This window comes from Natator depressus, chromosome 10 (assembly GCF_965152275.1).
Source record: "Natator depressus isolate rNatDep1 chromosome 10, rNatDep2.hap1, whole genome shotgun sequence".
In the NCBI taxonomy this organism is placed as follows: domain Eukaryota; kingdom Metazoa; phylum Chordata; order Testudines; family Cheloniidae; genus Natator; species Natator depressus.
This window is the reverse complement of record NC_134243.1, coordinates 63,856,036-63,881,019: the sequence shown is the minus strand read 5'-3', so window position 1 is coordinate 63,881,019 and position 24,984 is coordinate 63,856,036. Positions and strand designations below refer to the sequence as shown.

At 42.8% G+C, this 24,984-nt stretch overlaps 1 protein-coding gene across 1 annotated transcript in view; it reads left to right on the top strand.

Moving 5' to 3' along the window:
* Positions 1-302: 302 nt before the first annotated feature.
* Positions 303-24,984, top strand: part of FBN1 (fibrillin 1) — a 217,129-nt gene continuing 192,447 nt past the window's right edge. Inside the window, exons 1-4 of the mRNA XM_074966374.1 lie at positions 303-472; positions 776-1,061; positions 21,421-21,503; positions 22,766-22,864. Coding sequence (XP_074822475.1) covers positions 886-1,061; positions 21,421-21,503; positions 22,766-22,864 — 358 coding nt within the window. The 5' untranslated portion in view covers positions 303-472; positions 776-885. The remainder of the gene's footprint in view (positions 473-775; positions 1,062-21,420; positions 21,504-22,765; positions 22,865-24,984) is intronic.

Here is a 24,984-nt window from a genome sequence, read left to right as displayed (position 1 = left end):
GGAGGCCGGCTGTCCTGCCTCTCGCGAGACACAGCTGCGCGGACGGTACTTGAAGAGGAGGGGAGAGGGAGAGGGAGAAGGGAAGGAGGGGGCCGCCGGACCAGCGGTGGGTGCAGCGGCCGCGGCTGGAACAGCGGCGGGAACAGCGGCGGCAGCCTCCGCAGCAGCAGCGGTGGCGGCGGCTCCCGTGGGTGAAGGCAGCGGGGTGGTGGTGGTTGTTTTTTTCGGGTTGCGTTGCGGCTGGGCACGGGTGTCAGCGCCCGCCCCGTGCCTGGCTCGCCCGGGCTGCCCCCAGCCTGACACCTCTCCTCTGCCGCCTTAGCCTCCCGGTTGTTTTGGTGCTGCTTTGCAAAGCCTGGCCAGGTTCATGCTTTGGAGGCAGTCCCAGCCCCAGAGCAGCCTCAGCAGCTGCAGCCGCCGCTCGGTGCGCTGGGCGGGCTGCGCAGCCCTTGCTGATGCTGTCGGAGGGAAGGTACGGGAGCGATGGGGAGCCCGCTGGCCAGCCCCGGCAGCCGCTTCGCGCCGTCCGCAGCGGGCAGTAGGAGAAGCCAGCCTGGGGGGGGGGACACGGGACGGGGCTCCGCCGGGCTGCAGCCTGGGCGGCTGGGGAAGGGACAGGCTGCGCAGTGGCCGGGCGCTGGGGTAGGGCGAGCGGAGGAGCTGCGCATGGCGCGCTGGGCAGATGGGGCTGGAGTTGGTGTGGGGAATGGCCGAGGTCTCGCTCCGTGTCACTGAAAACCCCTCTCCTCCCCTCCCCTCCGTTCTCCTCTTGCAGCTGATCGGGAGTCGGTCGGCTGGGACCTGCGGACTTAGGCGGCTGGGGAGGAAGGAGAAGCCACTTGCAGCGCCCCGAGCCCCGGCGAGCCGGAGAAGGGAGGCGGCGCGATGCGGCTGGGTAGGCTGCTGAAGTTCGCCCTGGGATTTACAGTGCTTTTATCTTCCTATACGAGCGAAGGTGCTGAAGGGAATTTGGAGGCTGATAGCGTGAAGGAAACCAGAGCCAGCAGAGCCAAGAGGAGAGGACAAGGAGGAGGCGGAGGAGGGCACGATGCGCTCAAAGGGTAATTGGATGGGGGGGGGGACCACGGGGTGTTCGTACATAACAGAACCTGGTGCACCTTAAAGCTAGACGGGGAATTGCTGTGAAGTGGCGCCATCCTTGGGACTTGTTAGTGTTTTCGCGGCATCCAGTTCCCCCAGTGGGCTTCAGCGAAAGGGAGGTCAGACGTCCGAGAGTTTGGGACACGTTCGATTGTTACAGTAGAAGAAAAGCCCCTGTCATTACCCAGCCTGGTGAGACCTAGTGCAGTTGGGATGGTACTTTCCTTGGCGCCGCTGAAGTTGAAAGGAGGCAAGATCTGGCTGTCTCTGTCTTCTTATGTTTAGGGAGGGTTTGGGGTGGATTATACTCCCTCCAAATCAAGCTCCGGAGTGTGGGGTAGTGGTTCCTATTGATCTGCAATATCCTGCCCTCGCCTATTAAATACAGTCAAAGGGTGTGATCATGCTGACAAAAGCAAGGAAAGCCCAAGCTAAGGCTGTGGCCGAGATCCCTGCTGCTCTGTCCTTAGCTGGTCTTAGACATACCATGTGCACTACATTACACACAGAGCACAACAGGACTGGTAAGGACAAGTTTTCGGCCTGATTCTGCATTCCCTGTGTGCCCAAAACTTCCAGGAACTTTAGTGGGAGATTTGGATGAACCAGGATTGTACAATCCAGTCTTTGCTTTTTTGATAACTGTTAATTTTAACTCATATTAAAGATTATTATATTTTAATGTTTTGTTGTTTGTTAATTTAACTTCTAGAAAAGAAAACAGAAAAACCTCCACTCCCATTTTAAAGAATAATTAGGGCCAGTCCATCATTCCTTGTTCACACAGGACTCCCATTGTTTGCCTAAAAAAGAATGCCCATAACTCCTGCCCTTTCAGATCAATTATGGGCTGTCATGCCTATCTAGACCATTTTGTAATATGTATCATTGCTCATTTGGTACCATTGTGGTCTGATATAGAAAATATGTACCATTCTCACAATGCCATTCTTCTGGAGCTATTAATATCTAGTATTAGTAGCTACATTGGCATATGCCCTAAGTACTCCTAAGTGTAATAAAATCATGGTGAAATGTCATGGTGCAGTCTTAGTAGTTTATTTTCAATATTAAAGATTTCAACCTGTAAAACAAAATATCTTTCAAAATGCTGAAACAACACATTTCAAAACTTAATTGTTTTGTTAAATGGGAAACCTCAAAATAATACCTCATCACTGTATGGGTGTGTAATGTGGATTCCTGCCCCATCACCAGGGCAAAATTCTCAACGGTTGAAAATAGAGTTTATATGAATGTTCTGATACAATCCTAGCTATATCGATATTAGCAGGCACCACAAATGAGCTGAATTCTGCAGTCTTTAATCTTGCAAATATTTCTCTTGAAATCAGTGGGAGTTTTGCTTGAATGAGAAGTGCAAGATTGGTCCTTATATTTTTTTCCTTATTTCATTATTTGCCTAATAAGGAAACATTACAGTTTTATTCTCAGAGGGTTAGATACATGGAATTCATTCTTTTGCCAAATTATGCATATAATGATCATGACGTATATCTATATGTAAGTGTGCAATGTGGTAATTTTATAGTTCCTTGAGTGAGGAGGTATCTCAAGTTACTTTATCCTTTCTGGGCATCATCTTGCAAAAAAGCATAGTCAAGTGATCAGTGTTTACTCATCCAAATAGTCTCAACAACCTGGGTTTGCATGGTCAGACCCTCTTGTTTTACTTCCAGGTGTCTTGTCACCAGAGAGAGAGCTGGGCAGTGCACATTCTGGCACTTCTTACTTGGGCAAAACTGCTGTTGATGGCAAGATTGCAAGCAAAGATTGCAAAGATCATTGTAAATAATAAAAGCACTCAAAGGGTTAGAGAATTACTTTTCAGACAGATAATTACTATTTGTACTCTGACTTTCAACTGTTTTTTCCCCCCTTTGCATAATTTGGGTTCTGAATTAAAGTATCAAGTTGAAAAACACTATTACTTAATCATGGGGCCAAATTCTGCCTTCTAGTACATGTGTTGTCTTCAGTGGGAGTTGCATGTGTGCATTGGAAGACACAGTTGCTTTGTTGAAAATAACCATCACTGTCTTTTTGTGGGTTGTTTAGAAAGTAATAGAAAAGAACAAACAGTTGAAATCAACAGCTTTTTCAAAGATGATATTGCAAGTGTTGATTACTGCTGAAAACTGAAGAAATAGCACAACTGTCTAGTCCTGTGATTTGCTTCATGAGTTAGACATCTTTTATTTATAAAATATGTTGCAGCAATTGCATAAGAAATATTTGTGAGTGAGTTAATGTATTTTAGACAACACGAGAGTTTAGAGTTAACAGCAACATTAGTTTTAGACATTCCATTTGACCATGGCTTGGTTAATTATTTGGAATATTACAATTCTGATTTAGTGCCCTGGAAAGCAGATACTTAACAAGCTTATAGCATTTTGCCAAAGGTTCTGATCCAGGAAAACACAAAACAAATCATTAGTTCATTCAGTCATTATTAGTCCCTTTTTTGCACCTCATACTTAAGGCCGACAGTAAAAAGTGACCAAATTGTTGAAGCAGTTGGAAATCTTTTCTTCTGTTAGCCATATAAACATCCTTATCATTGTTATGAAAAGTCCTGTTGGACATTTCCAATTTGGAAAACACAGACATTCTTTGGTGTGGCAGTCTAACGTACAAAATGAGTTTCTTAAAAAGAGCTGTCATTTTAACAGACAGGGCTGGGGTTAAGTCTGTGGAAATCCATATGGAAAATAGGCACTGAGTATATAGGAATTGCAGGTACATTAGACAGAGAATCAGTGGTTGTTAAATAGTCTTAAAACATGATTAGAAAATTCACTTGACTTAGGAGAAGACACATTCACATTATTTTTCTCATTTGTCCATCAGTACAAATATCTTTGGAGCTCTGAGGATTATAATATAAATCATAATGGTAGACTTTGTTTTCGTGTTACTATAGTTCAGATAGCTCTTTTTTTGGGCGGGGGGAGAGTAAGTCTGAATCTGGTTTTACAGTGTTTTCTGCTATTGATTGTCAGTGCATGGACATGGGAGCCTCTTGCAAGATTTTCAGAGGAAAAAATTGTAGTTAGTGTTTGGTTAAACTAACACTGAACAGCATGTAGCTTTTAAAAATATTAAGATTCTATGGGCAGATGTTTGGTTTTATATGTAAAAGAATACAATTAGATTATTGTTAATTTGTATCTAATTTCATACTAATTCTGTATTTTATTGCAAGTTTAAAGTTGGTTATTTTCTTTCTCACTATCATTGTTTCATCAGTTATGCTGATGAGATGGCTGAAAGCTAGAAGAGGGCTTTAACTGGAGCAGATGCTCCCCTATGTTAGCCTGAGCTTTAAGATTCAAGCCTGCTGCTTGTCCTGTAACTTAGAATTCTGACTCAACCATTATGCCATTGAGCAAATGGCATTTTAGCAAAAGCTGAATCCTTTGTGTTTTTAAATCAGTTCCCCTAACATGCATGTTTACATGCTAATTTCATATTGTTATTAGTTGATCAGAAAACTATTATCAAGGTAGTAGCTGTTTTTTCAGAAAGTATCATTTGATTTTTCTGTGTCAGTTTCCCCATCCAAATACATAGGTCTGTTTACCAAGTTGCAGTATCTCTGGAATCCATTATGATTTACCCCATAGCATGTTTAAAATAATAAACACCTTATGTGTGTATAGATAGATCTTTCATCCAGAAGAGTCCCAAGAGCTTTAAAGACTGTTCGTATATTATATTGCAAGGGTCTTATCCTGTAACCATTGAACTCCTAAAACTCTCACTGTTGTCACTTGGAGTTTTGCCCAAGTAAGTACTGCAGGACTGGGCCTCCAATGGGAAACTTCCTAAATAATATACACTTGAAGAACATGATGTGTAAACTTAAGCCTTGGATATAAAGTAGAAGTCAATTATTTCTTATGATCTGGTCCCTTTTGGACTTAATGGCAGAGATATATTTTGTTTTGTTTTGGTTATCTACATTGATTAGAATTTCTCCCCAAAATGAGGCAAAGACCTTGTAACTTTAAGAAAAAGTGGAACAATTACAAAAAAAAGATAAGTGTTTATTTGCTTCCTCTGAAAGTATAAGGTGGATGAGGGTAATACCTAGCTGAACAATCAGTTGGACCTGAAATTTTAAAATGACTAAGCTTTCTTTGAGGTAGCTGAACCATGAGATAACAGATTATTCTCAAGACCATAATTAAATAAATTCATACTAGAACTGTACGATTGTTTTTTTTTTTTAAATTGGAAATGATAGTGAATATTGCAGAACAGAATAGTTGGCACTGATCTGATTCATGAAACTCTGAGTGAAACAAATGAAACTCTCCTACAGCAGATTATTATCCTTTTGGGATTAAATGTTGCTTGCCTTACTCCTGAAAGCAAGATGCACTGGTTTTACAGGGCCTAAATAAACCAGGCAGGATTTGGTCTTTCATTTGCATCACTGCTCACTGAAATAAAATAAGTCTTATAAATCTATAACATAATTCCAGTTTTCTAATATATAATTAAGGCTTCTGGTTTTCATTTAAAACCAATACTTGCCACTAAAAACCTGCTGAAGAAAAGCAGACTTACCGTACTGGTAAATATTGGTTTATACTGAAAACCTCAAACATTTTTCTTACCACTTCTGGCCTACACACCTCTGGCTGTCCATTTATGCCACACCCAGTCAGTGTCTGACTCTGGACCTGAGTTAAACTGAAAACTGAAAACTTTGAATTGGGAACAAAGTGAAAAGAATGTAAATGCAGGGCAAATTGGGTTGTTTGGCTTCAAAGATGTTTGCTAGTATATATCTCATGTAAATTGCAGCACTTAAGAGGGAACACCACCAACTTGAAATCTGGCCAATTAAAAAAATAAACAAACTGTTACTATATATTTTTTTTTTTAATATACAATGTGATAGCAACCAGTCTGTGTTTGGTGGCTTACAAACACAGAGGAAGGCATAGTTCAAGTCCAATAGATCTTACAATTTAAAGCCAATCTGTATGCTGGATTCCAGTACTAGCAGATCCTGAGGCAGAATTAAGGCCTTTGACAGTTAAAAGTAGTTTCAGGTACTACACTTGTCCCTGAGTCTACTTGCCATTGATGGTGGTTGTTACAATTACATTTTTCCTGTACATGAATTGAGGTTTAATTCAGCTCAGAATGAAATGAGTGAAGAGATTTTTGGCTTAGTCCCTAATGCACATGTGGGTCCCCTCGTGCCTAAAAAACAAAGTATGATACCATTTGATAAAGGTGTGATGTGGGAGTGGGGAAGCATATACAAAGCCCTGCACGAAAGCATGTGCAAAGTCTACCTTTGCTGTGGCTAGTGCTAACCAGTGCCAACACTTTCTGGAGCATGAAAATTTAAGAAAACAAGAAATCGCATTTAATCCTTGATAATGCAGATGTCTTCCTCTGTGTGCTGTGTTTAATTAGTCTGTTGGTTTTTTTGATTAAAATATTTATTTTTCCATGCATTTAGTGAAAGTTGTCTGATAGCCCTGGAGTCCTCTATTCACAGCCAGTAGCAGTGCAAGTATCCCCAGGCCAATATGTCAGTCTTGTTCTGGAGCTTCTAGGGGTGAGAGAGTAATTCAGTCTCCAGGTCCATGACGTCCTTGTGCTCTCCATTTATACTTCTAATTATTGTGGTGTGACCATCAGCTATCTATAAACTGGATCCGCAAGACACCCCAAAGATCCTGCTTTGTGATCTGTATTGGCAGATTCCTGGGCCTGTGTGGATCACAATTTAGGATCGGGGACCCATCCAAATAATTTCAGGCAGATCACTGGAAAGCAATCAAGTCCATACCATTAAGGGCTGTATTCCAACCAGCAAGTGACCCGGAGGCTATATATTCCATTATGAAACCCCTGAGCCACCCTGCTCCCCAGCATATCTGTCTGTCTGTCTTCTACCAAACGTAGATGTTTTAACTGGACTCTGAGACAAGGCACAAATATCTTTTGACATGCTGGTTGTGTATTATTTGGTAGTTGAGCCAGAAATTCTCAACTGAAAAAAATAAGTTATTCTATAGGTTATCAGTAATAAATCGTAACTAGAACAGAGAGAGTAAACAGACTATAGTAAACCGAATACAGCATAGCTGCTCTGTGATACAGGGTGAAACATGGCTGTAACATAAGTATTGTAAAACTGGCTCCAGGCAATCAGGTGAAGCCTGATCACCAAGTACCACTTTGCCAGGATGTGCAGATGTGCACATCAGGGTGAGATTTCGGTGTGCAGATCAGGGTGAGATTTTTTTTGCCTGCTTAATTGACTGCACAGGATAGACCATGGCAGGCTGCCTAGCAGGCTGCAAGGTGGGGGTCACAACTGGCCATTGGACAGGGTATTTGATTGGACCACCTTCTGCCTGTCCAACAGGCTGGGGATTTCGTGATGTGTTGGCTAGCCCTGTAGCCTGGAAAGTGAAACACAGTAGTCTGTCATGGAGTAGGAAAGATTATGTGCAAGGCTGACTACATGTGACCAGGTGATTGGCAGGTCAGAAGTGGGGTCTGCTAGGATTTCAGTCAGGGCTAGATATGCAAAATGGGACTTGAATCTGTTTCCACGCGCCTGTTCCATTGCATCATTTTCCTGTGGGGATGTGTAGGGTGTATATATAGGGTGTTGGCATTTCATGGTTTTGTATCCATGTGTGTGTTATGGCTTCTGATTTTGTATTGGTGTCTTTTTTATTTCCTGTATTGCCTTGCCCATAGGACTGTACCTTTTGATTTGTGTCCATCTGCAGACAGTTTATTTGCTGCAGTTTACCATGTTAGGTCAGATGGGCAGTGCTCACCCAAAGACAGGTGAGTGGTAACCAGTGCATAGAAACTGCATGCTTAGTTGGAATGGGGCTGAAGGAAGAGTAACAGTGGCAGAATAGAGTCTGATTGTAGTAACCTGCTTGGAAGTTGAAGGGAGGTGCACAGGTTGCAGGAGGGAAGAGTTTGGAGAACGCACCAGGAAGCCAGTCTGTGTGCACGTGGCTGGAATTGTAGCTGAAGTTGCAGCACCTTTGTTTATAGTTTTTAATAAAGACAGTCTAGTTTTAGAAACATGGAGGCCTCTCATTGTATTACCCAGCACGTGGTACATGAAATACTGATCATTCTTGGTTGGGGGCCAGTCTGCATGCTGCTTGCTAGATTCAGCTTGACCTCATGTGGTTGTCCCATTACCCAGGCAAAATACTCTGCGTGGGGCTGCACACACCTATTCCGGGTAGTTTGGACCTGTATTTGGGCTCAAGGACCCTGGCAATTTGATGTAGGCCTACGTCCTTATAAGCCTCTTTGGAGGAAGTAGGAGGGACATTTGGCTTGGGCTGCCTACCTGCCCTCTTACATTGGCTGTTGTTGAATAAAGTTGCAGCCTTTGTTTTCTGCTCAGGTTCATTTGTCCCCTCATTGGCATGCTGCCATTCAGCAAAAGTGTTGCTTAGTTAGTACAAAGAGTGTCTTGTTTGTTATGACTTGTGTTCCATATTTAACTCTGTATGGACTTTAATGAAAGTTTTCATTGGGGTCATTTTGGACACATCTGTGCATTTCGATGCATCTGATTACTAGCACATTGACAACATGGGGACCTAACAAAAGCACTGTTGAACTGTTTGCATAACGAAGCAAAAGAGAACTCCTTTCCATAGAAATGAATTGAGAAAAGACACATGGGCCATGTCCTACCACTGTTTGGAAAAACTCTCATAAGAACTAGTGAACTTCGACTCATAGAGGCCCCCAGGAATCATTCTGGGGTGGGGGAGTAATTTGTATTCCTCCCACACCAAGCTGGAAGTAGGATCTTCTTCCCCTAAACCTTTAGATATCTGAAGATCCATGAGGAACCCTGGATACACAGAGGTGGTTGAGACATGTAGGTGAGAGCCTCCTGCATAGAACGTTTTTTGCTCGTCCCCATGTCTAAAGTGAACTGCGAAGTACCTTTCAATAGCTCTTCTTGAGAGCTCCAGCTCAGGCCAATTACTATGCTCTGTAATACCATTTGATGTCTTACAGGACATAAAACCTTAGGAGTAATATTCTCCTCTTGTTTGGTGGCTGGAAGTCACTTTGGGCCCATTCCTGGGTCAAACGGAATGGAATGCACAAAAGGTGAGAGAGCCACCTGGATTGCACAGCTGCTGAGGCTAAACCACTTCTGAGGAGGAAGGAAGCACTCCCCAAATGAGTCCATATAATGTATATGTAGCCGCACATCCTTCCCCTGCCTCTTTTCCCAAGGCCACAAACTGATCTCAGACTGTCCTGTTTCATGTGGACCTCTTTGTTCTTGGATTGGGGAGGGAGGAGTGTGGAAAGCAGGTTCCTTTGTGGCTGGACAGCAGTCTGCTAGAGAGAGATGCTGAATGGGAGCACATGCCTCAAAGACAATGGGTTGGTTGACAACTCCAAAGCTAAAGATGGTTTATTTCCCTTCCTGTGGCTGTTGGAGGTGGGATGGTAGGGTGAACAGATGTCCCGATTTTATAGGGACAGTCCCGATTTTTTTCTTATATAGGCCCCTATTACCTCCCACCCCCGTCCCGATTTTTCACACTTGCTGTGTGGTCATCCTCAATGGGCTAAAGTAGAGTGTCCACTAGCAGCAGCCCTTTCCCACTCCTCCATACCAGACATATTTAATTTACTTAAAAAAACACAGGAACAGTATTGCTAACAGCAGGAACTCAAAAACCACAAGTCCTCTCACCCTTAGACTGGCCTAAAAATCACAGGGGTTGGGGAAGAAGTTCAGGCACATTTTCAAAGGCATGAACAGCAATTAGGTGCCTATTTCCTATTAACTTTCAATGGCAGGGAGGTTCTCAAGGGCCAGTTGTGCCTTTGAAAATCTCTCCCAAAATCATGCTGTGTGGGCCATCTGTCTGGATTTTGAGCTCCCCCTGCCTCTCAACTGCCCCCAACATGTTTTCAACTTGAAAATTCAACCCTCAGAGCATACAAAGTGTGTGCACACACATTCAGGTCCCCTTTCCCCTGTTCACCTGCTCCCTGACTTACTCCTTTCCCTGCCATTTCAGTGCCACCAACCCTTCCTGCCCCTCCTTGGCCGTCTCTCCCAGTCCCCCACTCTCCTGCCCCACGCCTCTCTGGCAACATCCTGCAGCTCCAATCCTCTGCCAGCTTCCAACAGGTGCTACCAGTCTCTAGCCTGCAGGGGTAGGGTGGATTCCCTTGGACTCTTTCCTCCAAACCCCCGCCCCCCCCCCCCCACACACACCTTCATGCCCTGTGGTGGAGGTGAGGCTGCTGCTGCTGTCCTCAGAGAGAGGCTGCTCAGCTGTGCTGTGCTTTGCCTGCTCTACTCAGGGTACGCAAGATGTGTGCAAGCAGCCTCTAGCGGCTGAAGCGGGAAACGCCATGCAAATTCCGCAAAATTCCTGAGCTGCTTCTGTTTCCTTGTGAGACTGTAAGAGACTCCCACAATTGATCCCAATCACTAGCAACCAAAGTCTGAATGTTGGCAATGGTGCGGAAACCTTGACCTAGTCACTCCCTCTCTCCCTGGCTGGACCTACATCAGGGAGACTACAGACATCTGCCTTGGCCCTAAAAGGTGAGGTGAGAGGAAGGATTTGAGGTATGCCGTCCCTTGAGCATGTCTATAGTTCTTGCTCATGGAATGCATGGGAGACCCTTCATTCCCTTTTATGGACCATGCTTGATTAGCCCAGGATGCCATTAGTTTCCATGGCATGCTGTGGCTCATGTGCCTCATACCACTGCATAAATTGGGTCTAGGGCTGGACCCACTGACATTAGCATGTAGAACAATGAGAGAATGTGCCTAAGAATTTTCCATTCAGTGGCTAAGTGGTGAGAACAATGCATGGCTGTCAGGTCAGATGAATCTGTCCCTGCAAAATGATGACAGAAAGATTCCGTGAACCAGTGTAGCAGAGTCCCCATGATGTCAAATACCATCACCCAATTGCTGTATTTTAGCGGCCACAGTGTGATCGGAGCTGGGGTTTGCAGGATGTTCCGTGTTGCTGAAGGAAAGATCTTGCAGGTCATTTGAGCTCCTGACATGCGCATTGGCCTCAGGACTGCAGAGCCAAGGACACCCCTGGAGCTACTAAGTCTGTTCTTTCCTCAGCTGAACTGAGCCAAGATTCTGGGACAGTAGTACCGTCCTGTGAGAGTGAGGAGTAATTATCGTGTGAAACTCACTGCACGACACAGACATACCACACTCTCACACTACAGGGGAAGAAAATCAAACAGGATCTCTTATGACTGTCTGTGTCACACATACATGTGCATGAAACATGGCACAAGATTTTGGTGACATGGGGCAGATGCTTAATATCTTCTTTATGGGATAATAAGCACTGTGGCTGAGCACTCTGGTTGTTTGTACTGAGACCTGAATGCTTTCATGGATTTCTCTTCTACACTGCTGTTATAAGTTTTCAACACACTCTCCCTCTCCCCTCCCGCCCCCAGCATCTTAGGTGGACCAAGATCTTAGTTAGACAAAGCACAATGATAAAAAGTCTCATTTTGCTTGAGGATAATAATTGGCAAAACTAGTTTAATTATCAGTGGGATGTGTGAAAATCAGCTGTCATGGAAATACATGATTTTTAAAGCTCTAGTTCATTGCTTCACAGTTTTGTTGGAGTTGAGGGAGTAAACTGGACTAAAACTTCAGGTCCAAGTCAACAGTCAATGGAGCTACCCATCAGCTGTTAAATGGGCCCCACTGCAGGAAGCTGGGGAGCTCTGCACGCAGATAGGCACGCACAGGTGTCCGCAAAGCCATTTTACAGTAAGAGGTAATGATATGATTATAGATGGCTTTAAACAGGGTAATAAGGCCAACCCTGCATACACTTAGAATTCTTCAGTGGCATTTACTGGCATATTGGATAAACTTTAACACATTGAACCAAATTTGTAAAGGCCAGGCACTTTAACTGCATGTGTGAATGTGAACACTTAGCCTAAGACCTCATTTCCATTCATAATTAAGTACCATGTTTAAGTGGTCAGTTTGTTTCTGCAATTACTTTTGGGTGCAGTGTTTGCAGGCACCAACTTTGCTCAGAGAAGGAGGAGACTGGATGGAGGCCCCTTTAAAAATCTGGCCTGTTGTATTAGTTTGATTTTTATCTTTGGCACCAGGAAACTGCCTTTTTACATGAAGCATATGCCAACTGTTGGAGCTAAGGAATTAAGAAAAACCATTCTTAACATCAACAAACTTTTCCTTAAAAATAAGAGTACAGGTGCATTCTTTTTGTGGTAGGGGAGAATGGGGAGCAGAGAGGTTAGAGATTTCACCCTGTACTGTATCTGATCATTACAACATCCTTCCCCTTGTCCAGTTTAACTAACTGCTTTTTCTCCATCTCAGTTCAGTCTTTATCTGGCAAGCAAACTGTCTCTGCTACTCTCTCAGCCTTACTCTGCCCACTCTGTCTAGCCTCTGTCTAATTTATTCCAAACCCACGCTTGATTCATCCCTGGGAAACGCCAGCTTTGACTAGTGTATGGCAGGGCTCCTGGCAGATTGTCTGTCTGTGGTACATCTCCCAGCAGTGCCAGCAACTCTCATGCACAGATGGGCAGTGTCTTCCCCAGTAATGAGCTGTGTTTTCTGTGAAGGGTCATGGCCAGGGCAACTGGGGGATGTGACCATTCAGCACCACCCCAGGAAGATTTCACCATGGGGCTCCTACACTAGTCTGGCTACATTTCAGATCTGCCTTCCCCTGTCAAAACCCATGGGAAGGGCAGCAGTGTACATGCCACCAACCTTTCCCTGGAATCGAATTCTCCCCACTCCTGCTGCTGCCTCATTAAGGGAAACTCTTCCCTTTCCCCAGCTCCTGTCACACTATTTGGCAGTCATAGTGCTTGGGTGATGGTGCTTGATATTGGAGTGACTCTGCTACACTGGTTCATGGAATCTTCCTGTCTCTTACGAATTCTCAAACAGATTCTCTGTAAGCAAGTTCCATTCTGAAAAAAAGCAGGCAGCCGCTCCCAGGAGATATTTCAGGGTGAAGCTGAAGTGGCAAAGGAGGAACTGGTTGATGAAAGGAAGACAAAACAATGGGACAGTGCTGCACGGTGTAGAGATGTAGCAGAACTAGCAGATAGTATAATACAGAACTTCATTGATGATAGGTCACTGAACAATCATGGCTATCAGAATAAGCTGATACTAGGGTAGTATTAATGAAACAAAAGAACAAGGAGGATTCATGAATGCCTAATGTATCACGATTATGCATGTACATCATATATGTTGTGCATGCATAATCATGATTGGAGGGGCACTGGCTAGAGGGTCATTGATTTGCTGCTTCTCTTCTAGATCTGTGTTAAAATTGTGAAGAAGCAGCACTGTATATCTGTGCCCAGGTCCTTGCACGTGCACCAAGTCTGAGGCTTTGATGCAAGGTAGTTCTGTGGGGATGATGGGCGAAGGAACCTTCACTTCGCAGTAGAAATGCTCTGCTGTTGCACCCCTCCACAGAGGTCAATAGCTGTGTGTCTACACAGCAGTGTGTCTATCAGCTCTGCCCCTGCCTCTTGTCTTTTTGCCACTGCTTTACCTCCATCCGACCCCAATCCAGCTATAGAAGGAGTCACCACAGAACCAGATTTGGTTGTACGCAGTATGGGAGGACTCCATGTGTTGGCCCAAATCCTGTACCCTCTCTTTCCAGACTAGTTCTGCTGTGTCTCTGTCCTGGCAATTTCTCAGAGGTGGGAGCAGGATTGGGCTCACAGATACCATCACAGAGATCTGAGGTTGCTTTTCGTATGTACCTAAGTCTCTTATTAAAAATCCTTTAATTCCATCTTTCACAAGTTAGGAGTGCATATCTTTGCAGCCAGTCCACAGTACTAAATATGTTGCAAAAAGCAAGAATAACTGTCAGCATTTGCCTGCTTAGAACAATTATGACAAATTCCAGAAGGCTTTCAGAAACAGGAAGATTAAGCAGCAAGAGATGGCAGATGGATTTTAATGTGGACCATGATTTCCTTTTCCCTCCAAAACATCTCTCCATCCACCCATATATTTTCCCCAGACAACAGGAGTGTTTTTGTCCTCTTCTGTGAGAAAAAAGTTATTTTAAAACCAGTTTAAACAGTGAAGAGTTCAGTGTCCAGGGTAGAGATGACTGAGTTGCCATCAAGCCATTTCTGACTCTAAGTGCCTGTGGCCTACTGACCTTTTTGATTCTACACAACTAAAATGCCAGGTAAATTTTCATAGTTTAAGGGCATATTGGCAAAAATAATCCATTTCTCATATTTACTGATGGGGTTTGAAATTCATTGATCCTCTGAGAAATGAGACCTGGGAGCCATTCTGGTTAACTCAGTGAAGATTTGGTGGTCTAAATCCAGTTTTAGTTGACAAACGTTCATATCCAAGTAACGTCAGTGGGAAGCAGAGCTCTTGAAGGATCAAGTCCCCCCCACAGAGGTCTGAACACAGCTGAGATATGTGGATAGGGCACTGTGGCTTGCTCTGCTGCCTACCATGTTCTAGTTCAGGCCTCTCCAGTCTTTTCGCTGAGCTACTTTGTTGCATTTTAGATCTCTTAAGTTTTATATTAGTCCAATGTAATGAGCTTAGGTGGTGTTAATGATGTGCGGTAGGAGGTTACTGTCCAAAATTCTAGGGTGAGATTTTTTATTGAAAGAAAAAAGTATCTATCCAACGCTCTAGGCATCTTTCATAGAAATGTACCTAATATGTACACAAAACTGACAGCATTGGTGATGCTGAAGGCATCTGACTTCTATGCAATTAACAATATTTACCACTACTCCCATGACATATTGAGTCTGTTGCTTCACAGAGTGCCTGCTGAGGATGGTGAGCAATGAAGCCTCAAGTCCAGTGTTAGATGGGGCGTGTTCCCTTTCTTGCTAACCACATACATACATCCTGCATCCTTTAATGGTATAGTTATCGAAACGGCCTTCTTTGAGCTACTGTCTTCAAGCATCAGACGCAAAAGTATCACCAGGCCTGTCAGTCTCATGTATCAGTTAATGGAAACTGAAAGAGAAAAACATTCATACACATTTATCAGTTTTCCAGGAGATGACTAACATCCTTTGACAATAATTCAACTCATCTTGCTACTGCATTTTCACCCGCATGTTATTAATTGAAGACAGAATTTGTTTATTTTGGAAGTCTTTGAACAAAGCTGTGGGCTTCAGTCATGGCTTTTTTCACCACCATGCGATCAGGGAAAGCCTTCTTTGTGGTTTGCGAGTATATAAGTAACTCTGAAAAATGCGAGTATATAAGTAACTCTGAAAAACTCTTCCGTGTCTCTCCCCCCCCACACACTGTTTTTAAGGCTTTGAAAATATGGTAGTCTAAGTTTTCAAAATGCATGTGCTCTCTTTGGGCCAGATTCTGCCATCCTTACTTATGCTGGGTGGGTGGTTGCATTGACTTTGATGGGACTACTTGAGGGGGAAGGTGGAAGTAAGAATAGCAGAATATAGCCCTGAATTTGAAGATTTTGGGATAGTCTTCATGTTTCTCATGAGGTGTGGTGAAGTTGACCGTCCAAATCACCCTCTTTGCCAATAGCAGCTTTGGGGTGATGTATGAGCTGCCCATGCTGGCTTTTTTTTCTTTTGTACATAAACTCTTATATTCCCACTCTGATTAATTATATTTATTTAAAAGGGTAGTACTCAAACTGTGCTAGGTGCAATAGAGACACAGGAAGATGCAGTCTCTGCCTTGAAAAATTTACAGTCTGAAAGGTAAGAGCTAGACAAAAAGGGGATGAGGTACAATATAAGCAGTAGAGTAGCTCCCTTTTGTGTGTATAAATTCATGAAAATGGTGCATTTTCTGCTTCTTTTCCAGAGTACAGCTAAGTCATTTGTGCTTTAGTGGGTTGTCTGGCTGACTTTCCCCCCCCCCTTCCCCCCTCCGTCATCCAGACTTGTTCAGTTTCCCAATTTGTCTGGGAGAATCTTGATTTTCTGTTCTCTGTGCTGCGTTCCTGAGCAGCGGCTTCATTCTCCCAAATACAGACATTGCAGACTTGTGGGAGAGGCATTCTGCGCAGTCCTCTCTAGATGAGGACTGGCTACAGAGATCATATCTACAGCATAGTACCAACCTGCTGTACTCATATTGGTATAGGGTAATGCAGTGCAGAGTGATGTAGGGGGTCACTCTAGCCATGCTTCTATGGCTGTGGGTGTGTTGGTGACCATGCTCGAGGCAGAGGAAAAATGGGGGATGTAGTGAGGAGGGATGCGGGGAACCAGAGCATGAGGGGGGGATATATGGAGGACCCAGACTAGGGAGAAGGGGGAAATTTGAGCAGAGGAAACTGGGCTGGGGGATTGGGTGGGAAACTTAAGGAGGCAAACGATAGGTTTGATAGGGAAGAGCGAGGAATTGAAGGATTTGATGGTAATGAGCATTTATGTAAAAGAAGCAATGCATGCTCGCTGAATATGGAAGCAGGCCAGAATATCAGCCGAAGCCCACAGCTGTGCTCATATCTGAGTGCTTCTCCAGCTCACCTCTCCGGCGTTTCCCTCTCTGTGTCCTGGCTGCTCCTCCATTTCATCTGTTGACTGTGGTGAGCGAGGGTAGCTGGATGAGCAGCAGAGGAGACCTTCACTACTCTGTCCACTTCACAGTGCCCTCTGTGAGGCGAGAGGAGCTGCTGTAGCTCTTCCTTCAATCTCTTGCAGGCTGCGGGGGCTGCCATCGATATACCTCCCCTCCCATCCGCAGTGGATGTGATCGTAGGCCTGGGGAGTGAGGCAGAGGCAAGGAGAACTTCTTCCCACCTCAGGCCTGGGGAGAGAGGGGGTCAGCCACTGGAGATCTTCATTTTCAACCCATGGGGGGCTGTGTATGTGTGTGCTGTTCCCTCCCTTCCCCACTATCAGCTGCAATAGGAGCAGGAGTAAAAAGAGTCTTTTTGCCTTCTATTGTACCTTCCTTTGCCATAGAGGCAGCAGGAGGTGATGCAGAGAGAGAGAGAGATCTGCTAATTCCACTGGTGCTGCTGGATGGGGAGAGAGGGAAGAGCTGACAGGGAGCTACTTGAGAAGGCTTCATAAGCTACCGGAAGATCACAGCCCACTTTCTGCAGACCCCTTCTTTGGAAAGAGGACTGCAGGGTCCAGGACTGTCCTAGCACCTTTCCCAGCACTAAATTCACTTGGAACTTCTCCCCCTCCCCAAATGCCCCCCCCACAGAAAATAGGATGATGTAGTTTTGTAAATTTACAGCGGTACACCCTCATCTACACAACAGTGTCTATCTCTGGTAAGCTAGAAAGTTGTCTGATGGGTGCATTATAAATATCTGGATAGATAGTTATGATGAGGTATAATAAAGACTTGGATTGTTTAGTTTCCAAAGTAGAGGAGAGATGGAGCGAGCGACTTAACAGAGGTAGTCAGTTATTAGGTTTGTAAGTGTAGAATTTCTCAGTGCCTCCTTTTTACACTGTTCCATGATACAAGAACAAGAGGACGCTCTGTGAAAATTAACGGCGGTAAGTTTAGGATGTATTTCTTTATGAAGTGTACAATCTGTGAGTTGGGAAAGTCACTTCCGGAGTAGGTCACCAAGATGAACACTGGGTTGAGGAGAGGGAGAAATTGGGTAATTTTATTATTATTTGAACCACTTGTAGCTATACAAAATAAGGCTATAATAATATAACTGAATGGCCTGCTTCAGTGTATAAGCATGGTTTCCCATTGGGGTCTGGTGTGTGTGTGTTCCCCTATAGACAGCATTACATTTCCTAGCTGCATTACAAGGATTTCTTTTCCCTTGAACACTGGGTGTTGCCCAGTGTTGGAAGAAGAATATGGCAACTTCTTTGTTCTTAAAAAGACACCTATCTCAATCAAAAGTAAAGACCTTCTATAAGTTACCTTTTCATAAAAATGCATTCTCCATGTAACGCCAGTCAGAGAAATTGTTATATTCCTTAGCGTTGTGCCTCATAATGCATCATTAGTGTCTGTAACCAATAATTTCAAAAGAAAAAATTGTGCTTTGAATGTGTATTTGTTAAAAGCTAATGTTTCTGTATAGCGTCTGACTATATGACCTTGTGACTGTGCTATAACAAAAAAATTAACTGGTTGACAATAATAAGTAATCTTAAAACATAGTGTATTTAAAAAAGAAACCTGGTGAATTTGCTCCATTTCATAACTTGCTGTGGACAACAAACAGTTTATTGTACTATATATCTTATCTGTTTTTATAGATGTATACTTTAATCAAAAAGTATTACTTAAATATGAGCTTTTGTCCCTCTTACATTTTTTCTTTACCTTCAAAATAAATGTTACAGTCATCTGTTATAATTTTGTTTCATTATCCCAAGTTACTGCTTATGAAGTAAGATGTGTAATTGAGTTGCCCTCTTTAAATTTGATTGTACTGAGGGAACGGTAGGAAAGGGAAGAATATGACTGGCATATCTAGACTATTGACATGGCTTCTTCAGTATAAGCAGGTGAAAAGCAAGACTTACATAACTTTATAGGCCTTGATCTATATATTTAGATGCAGTGACCAAAATTGGCCGGGAACGTAAGTGATTGTAATCAATGGAGTTGTGTCCACTTAAATCATTGATTAATTTAGTCCAACCTATGTATTACTATCACAACATTACAGAAGATAAAGTAGACTAGATTCTAATCTCATTCAGTTATTGTATTTATTCTATGGTATTTATTACTGTAGTATCTGAGTGTCTCATAATGTTAATGAATTTTAGGCTCACAACTCAGGAATCCTTATTCCCATTTTATAAATAGGCAGACTGATGCACACAGGGTAATGTTACGCAGGCCATCTGTGGCAGAGCTGAGAATTGAACACTGATCTCCTCACTAGAGCTGGTCAGAAACTACGTTTTTCTCTGTCAAAAAATGCAAACTTGTTGAAATTGAAACATTCTGCAGGAACATGCCAAGTTTGATGAAATTCCAGTGGAAACCAGGAGGTTTCCAACGGGATCCTGCTTGCCACGCAGGCTTCAAAAAGCCAGGTCCCAGCTGCTTCTGTTGGGGTTCCCAAGGCTTCTCATGTCATTGGCTCCAGGGCAGTTAGCTCCCCAGGTCCCATTTTGGATTTATTTTTCATTATTAATTTTTACATTTCACAATTTCCCATGAAACAGGAGTTCCAGTTTCTGTCTAGCTTTATTCCTGACTCTTAACCTGTGTCTTAACCACAAGACCATCTACTTACTCTGGATTTACACTGCTCTAATTGGTGTAACTGAGATCAAAATTTGGCCCAGTGTGTAACTGTTGTCTTGTGGCCTTATGCTTAGAGGTTATCACCAACCAAAACTGGATACTGTCAATTTATGTTTCCAGCTGTAACAGGTACCAACAATGCCACCCAGTCTGTATTAATAAGTTCCATTATTTCTTCAGACAGGAGAAGGTGAAAGGAAATCTCATTGCCTGGTTCCCAGTCTTGATTTGACATGAGATACTGGAGCAGTTTTGTATTGATGAGAGGGGAACTCCTAGGAAGTGACATGGTTGTAGTCCTGGAGAATGTAGCTGAAACCATTACAATTTAGTATGTTGAAAATATATGAATGGGGAGTTTTAAAACCTGTAAAAGCAGTTAGAAAAAAGAGCAGTGAGATGTTCTGAGAAACGGGGCCCAATTATACAGCCCATACTTACCTTGCTGAGCATGGAGCCATTGACCCCAAACGTACTGAAGTTGATGAGAGTCTTGCCATAGATTGCATTGGGCTTTGGGTCAGGTCCTTAATCACCAGAGTGATGCCATTGAAGTTGGTGAAATAATAATACATAAAATTCTATTAATAATGCATATCACTAGGTAAATATAAGGCAGTAATATTACTGGGACATACACACAAATAAATGTTTATAAATATCAAAGAAATTTGGAAATCTGTGCTTGAGTTGTCTCACCATGCAGGGCAGGTGTTTACTTAGACATGGTAATACTATGGCTGAAGAACTTTCTGTATCTATATTTCATAGTAAAAAAAATCTAAACAAGGTCAAACGATGTCCAAAAAATAAAAACAAGCATTTAATCTGTCTGTATGTTAGAGTGTATACGAAGGAACCCATATTTACCAAGGTCTAGATTTTGGCATACTTTACTCCAGCTGTGTTGCCTGAGTAAGGGTTGTAGGGTCTGTCCCCTAGTAAGGTTATGGTACATAAAAGAAAAGGAAGATCTATTTTCTTGCATTTGGAGCTATATCATGTTAGTCTTCCTTACAGGAGGCGTTCCATTGAGTGGGACTACACATGGGAGTAAAACGAAGATTTGATCCGAGAGAGGCACAGAATGGTGGTTTCAACTTGTGTATTTTCACTGACTTAGAAATATGACACTGCAGGGCCCAATCCTGCAAACTTCTACTGCAAAATTTATCTACCACTCACTTTAAAGGTATTACTGCTTGGAAGTATGAGTTTGAAGGATTGACCCCACTGGTTCCTATGTCTAAGAAGTGAGTAGCAATAATAGGTTCTGAGTATACCAGGTGCTTTAGTATTTAGTTCACAGGCACTTCAGCTCACTAGAGCACACACATTTTAATTTTTTTTTGCTAACGACACATTTTTACTATATACATATTTACATGCATTGGCTTTCTAATTTTGTCTAATGTAATAGTTTGCATTCCTGTTATTCTGGTCAAAATAGGAGTAGTATAGCATGTTAGAGCTGGAAAAGGACATAGAAAAGTACATGAGGCTGCAAGGAGTCAGGAGTCATTCTGAGCGTGCTAGACTTTCTCTTTACTCAGTGATCGTAGGCTTGATCCCTCACTCCTTATTTCAGTGGGAGTTCTGCTGGCATGAGGAATGCAGGGTTGAACCCTCTATATGTTGTTCTGTTTCCTAAGTTAAATTAACAGTGTCCACATAAATACTCAGTAGCATCTGAGTTACCAGATCTGTTACATTTTTTTCTTTTGCTTTGAGTAGTTTTAATTATATTTATTAATTTCACATTTTTGCAATGTAATCTTTGGCATCACAAGAGGGTAGGCATCCCTAAAGCCAATAACTAGTATAAATACTTCCTGTTAAATAGGCATAGACCACTAGCTACATTTATCCTGAGAGCCGATTCCCATAATGTGTACTGCACTGATTTTATTTTTGACATTTTCAAATCTTGGTTATAAAAATGTATTTTGGAGAAAAACAAGAACCAATTTTTCTTCTAGACCCAATGTGTGTGGATCACGTTACAATGCCTACTGTTGCCCTGGATGGAAAACGCTACCTGGTGGAAATCAGTGCATAGTCCGTAAGTTACTGTCGTTGAACATTATGGCCAAGATTTATCTTTCCTCATTGCATTGTGTGCGTGTTTGTCTTGACTGTGCAGAACTGAATTTATTGCTGGTATCAGTTCAGTACCTGCCATACTGCATTTATTTACTATTTTAACGTATGCAAGATAATATAAAACCCCCTCTGAGCTACAGTACAGCATGTATATAGTTGATGTATTGGAAATATTTGGACAAGGGAGTCCCACAGATATGTTCCTCTTGAGTTTGTGGTAAATCCCCTAAACCAAGCGATGTTCAGGCTCTTCAGGAGTTAGGAGCTATGGAATCTGTTCCTTTGTTTCCCCATTTAAACACAAATGCTTTTTCATAATCTAGGAGGGAGGCAACACCCCATGCCAAAGGAATTTATGCTATGTGTAAGTGCTGGACCTCTTTATACTTTAGTCCTGAAATATACGTAGGGGGTATAAAATATATCTACAACTATAGGTTTCTGTATGTGTATATTACCAGCAACAGGTGTCAGAGGTGTTTTGACTGTGGATGACAGAGACCGGGAGAGTAATATCTGAGGTGACAACTACATTGCTGTGTACATCTCTGGTGCTGTATGAAAGGTGCAGGCCTGCACTCCCATCAGCCCCATCCTTCACTAGTGATGCAGTAGGCAACACCATGGTCACATGGCTCCTAAGGCGTGTCCCCTTTTGGGCACCTAGTACTACAGGCGGTTCTAATGCCTAACCGTGCCTTGTTCTCAGGGAGCAAGAGTCTGGCTGTCCGCTACAAATAATGGGACCGGCCCACTTTGCTCTCTATTCCCACCACAGAATCTGCCTTCTGTGTGCCGAGATTTTGTTTGCAGTATTATTGTAACTGTGTTGGTCCTAGGATATTAGAGAGAAAAGGTGAGTGAGAGAATATCATCTATTGCATAAGGAGAGGGCTGGACACTTCAGGGCAGATGGTTTTGGGGAAAATTGGGACTGGGAGTGTTTTGGGGTCACCCTGCAAATAGTAACCAAAGCGGGCAGAAGCCAGGGCGGGGTTCTTGTGCCATAGGCAGGCTTCTGGAGTTAGAGGTGTGACCTGCATGCTTCTCTGCGAGCTATGGGTGTCCAGGTTGGTCCAATTAAAGACATTACCTCACCCACCTTGTCTCTGTAGATATTTTAGTAATTCTACTCTATTTGTGTTGTGAATCAGGTGCCTCTTGTGTTTTTATGGCTTTTTTTAAAAACATATTTTAAAGCGTCTTTTATTTTATTTATAGCAATTTGCAGACATTCCTGTGGGGATGGATTTTGTTCAAGACCAAACATGTGCACATGTCCAAATGGCCAGATAGCACCTTCCTGTGGTTCAAAGTCAAGTAAGTATTTTGCTGTACCTTCTATTCCTGTTTGCAGTCGATCAAGCTATCAGCAGTCAATAATGTTTCAGACAACTAACCTCTGAATCACTAGAATTGCTTACCACAGCCAAGAAGGCCTAGTCCCCTGTGATGAAAACTGAACAATGACTCAGAAGCTAGCTATGGAAGATACTCCTTTTTGCCAAATTAAAACCAAATTAGTTGTATTAGAAACCATATTAGCTTGCCAGTAGTCACACTAATTCCAGCATTTTTTACTTTCTGGAAAATTCCTCTTCTCTACTAAAAATGATGAAGTGGGTTATAGCCCATGAAAGCTTATCCCCAAATAGATTTGTTAGTCTCTAAGGTGCCACAAGGACTCCTCGTTTTTGCTGATACAGACTAACACGGCTACCCCTCTGAAACCTATCTTCTCTACTAGACACTAGACTTGCACACATCAACAGCACAAAATGCATCATGATAGACACGTCATTGCAGACAATGGGCCAAATTCTATTCACTTATATAACCCCAGTGAAGTCATATGGGGCATTGGTGGGCCAGATTCTGTTCTTATTTAGCTGGGTAATCCTACTGATTTCAGAGGGATTAACCAGGTGTAACAGAAAACAGAATTTGGCCATTTCCATTTAAATGCAATCAGCAGTCAGGCTCGGTGTCCACCTTCTGGGGCTGATCCTGAAGACCATATTCAGGTAAAAGTTACATGGTTGTCACGAGTGTCTAAACCCGAAGTCAAGAGGAGCTGTGTCTGACTGAGGTCTGCAATATTATCTTGCCTGTTTGTGTTACAATACATTGAGTCTCCACTTTGTGGATATCTCTTCAGGATCCTCAGTGGGGGTTTTCAGGTTGGCACCTCTTCTTTCCTTTTGTTTTTAGAGGTGTAAGAGCTTTAATATTAGCTGAGCATTTCTGTCTGTGGTTTTAACATATTTTTTTTCACATAGTAGCAGTAAAAGAAAATGTGGAATGTGAGTGAGGGACGTGTTATAATAGCAAATTTTGTTCGTAATGGATCAAGCTCCCAAGTCCTTATTTTGGATTCTGTCATTCCTAGCAGGTAGAGCCCTGAGGGATGGTCTGGTGCCACACAGTCCCAGAAGAGCTCTGGGAGGAATTCTACCTCAAGGAGGAAGAATTTTTCTTTTGAGGTGCCCATTGCTCAGGGGGAATGTGCTTGCTACTGCCTCCCTGCATAGGGTGCATGGTACTGCCCTAACTATGTGCATTGCCTACCTTTGAGATGCACCAAGGAAGTCGTCTTTGAGTCTGTTTTATGTTCCTACATCTGTGTAAGAGCCAGGCACGATCTGGCCCTTAGCACTTGCTCCGCCCTTACTTGGGCAACATTGACTTCAGTGGAAGGTTCTTCTGAGTCATGAATTAAAAAATTATGAGTAAAAACTTGGATTTGACCCAGTATTTTTTTTTTTCTGCTGTATCCTGCCATTTATTTCTGCACAAACTCCCAATGGCTTTCATGGGAGTTCCATGCATGGCTAAAGGAGGCTGGAGATTCTGCTGCAGTTTTGAGTAAAGTAACAGTTAGGACCAATACTGTTCTGTTGTCAAGTGATTTCCTGTTATATCTTAGGGTATTATACTAATCACCGTTTTTAATCAGTGCTGACAATTTTTCCCTTATACTGTTACTTAGATTTTGGCTGTTTTAACATTGTGGATTTCCTATATACATTATAAAACACTAACACTTTACATGCAGTTTCTGTTAAAAAAAATCACTCAGAACTTGTTTAAATGGGACAGTAGTTTTAGGCACACTTTTGGAGGTCACACTGTTTTTAATCAGTAAAGCAAACCAGTGTTTAAAATAAAAAGTGACTGAGTTATGTTAATTAGAATACAGGCTACTGCCTAGATGAGCTTTTATGTAGTAATTTTTATCACCAAGCACTTCAACTGCACAAGAAAGTAGACTTTGTGTGAATGGTTAGCACAGTTGGCATCATAGACAGATTCCATGAATAGACAATAGACCACAATAGCTTGGAGCTGCCATTAAGAAACAAAGGAAATGTGACATTAAAAAACCTGTTTAACATTAAAGGGATATTGTCAACTGAAATCTGGCTCCAGATTAAAATTTT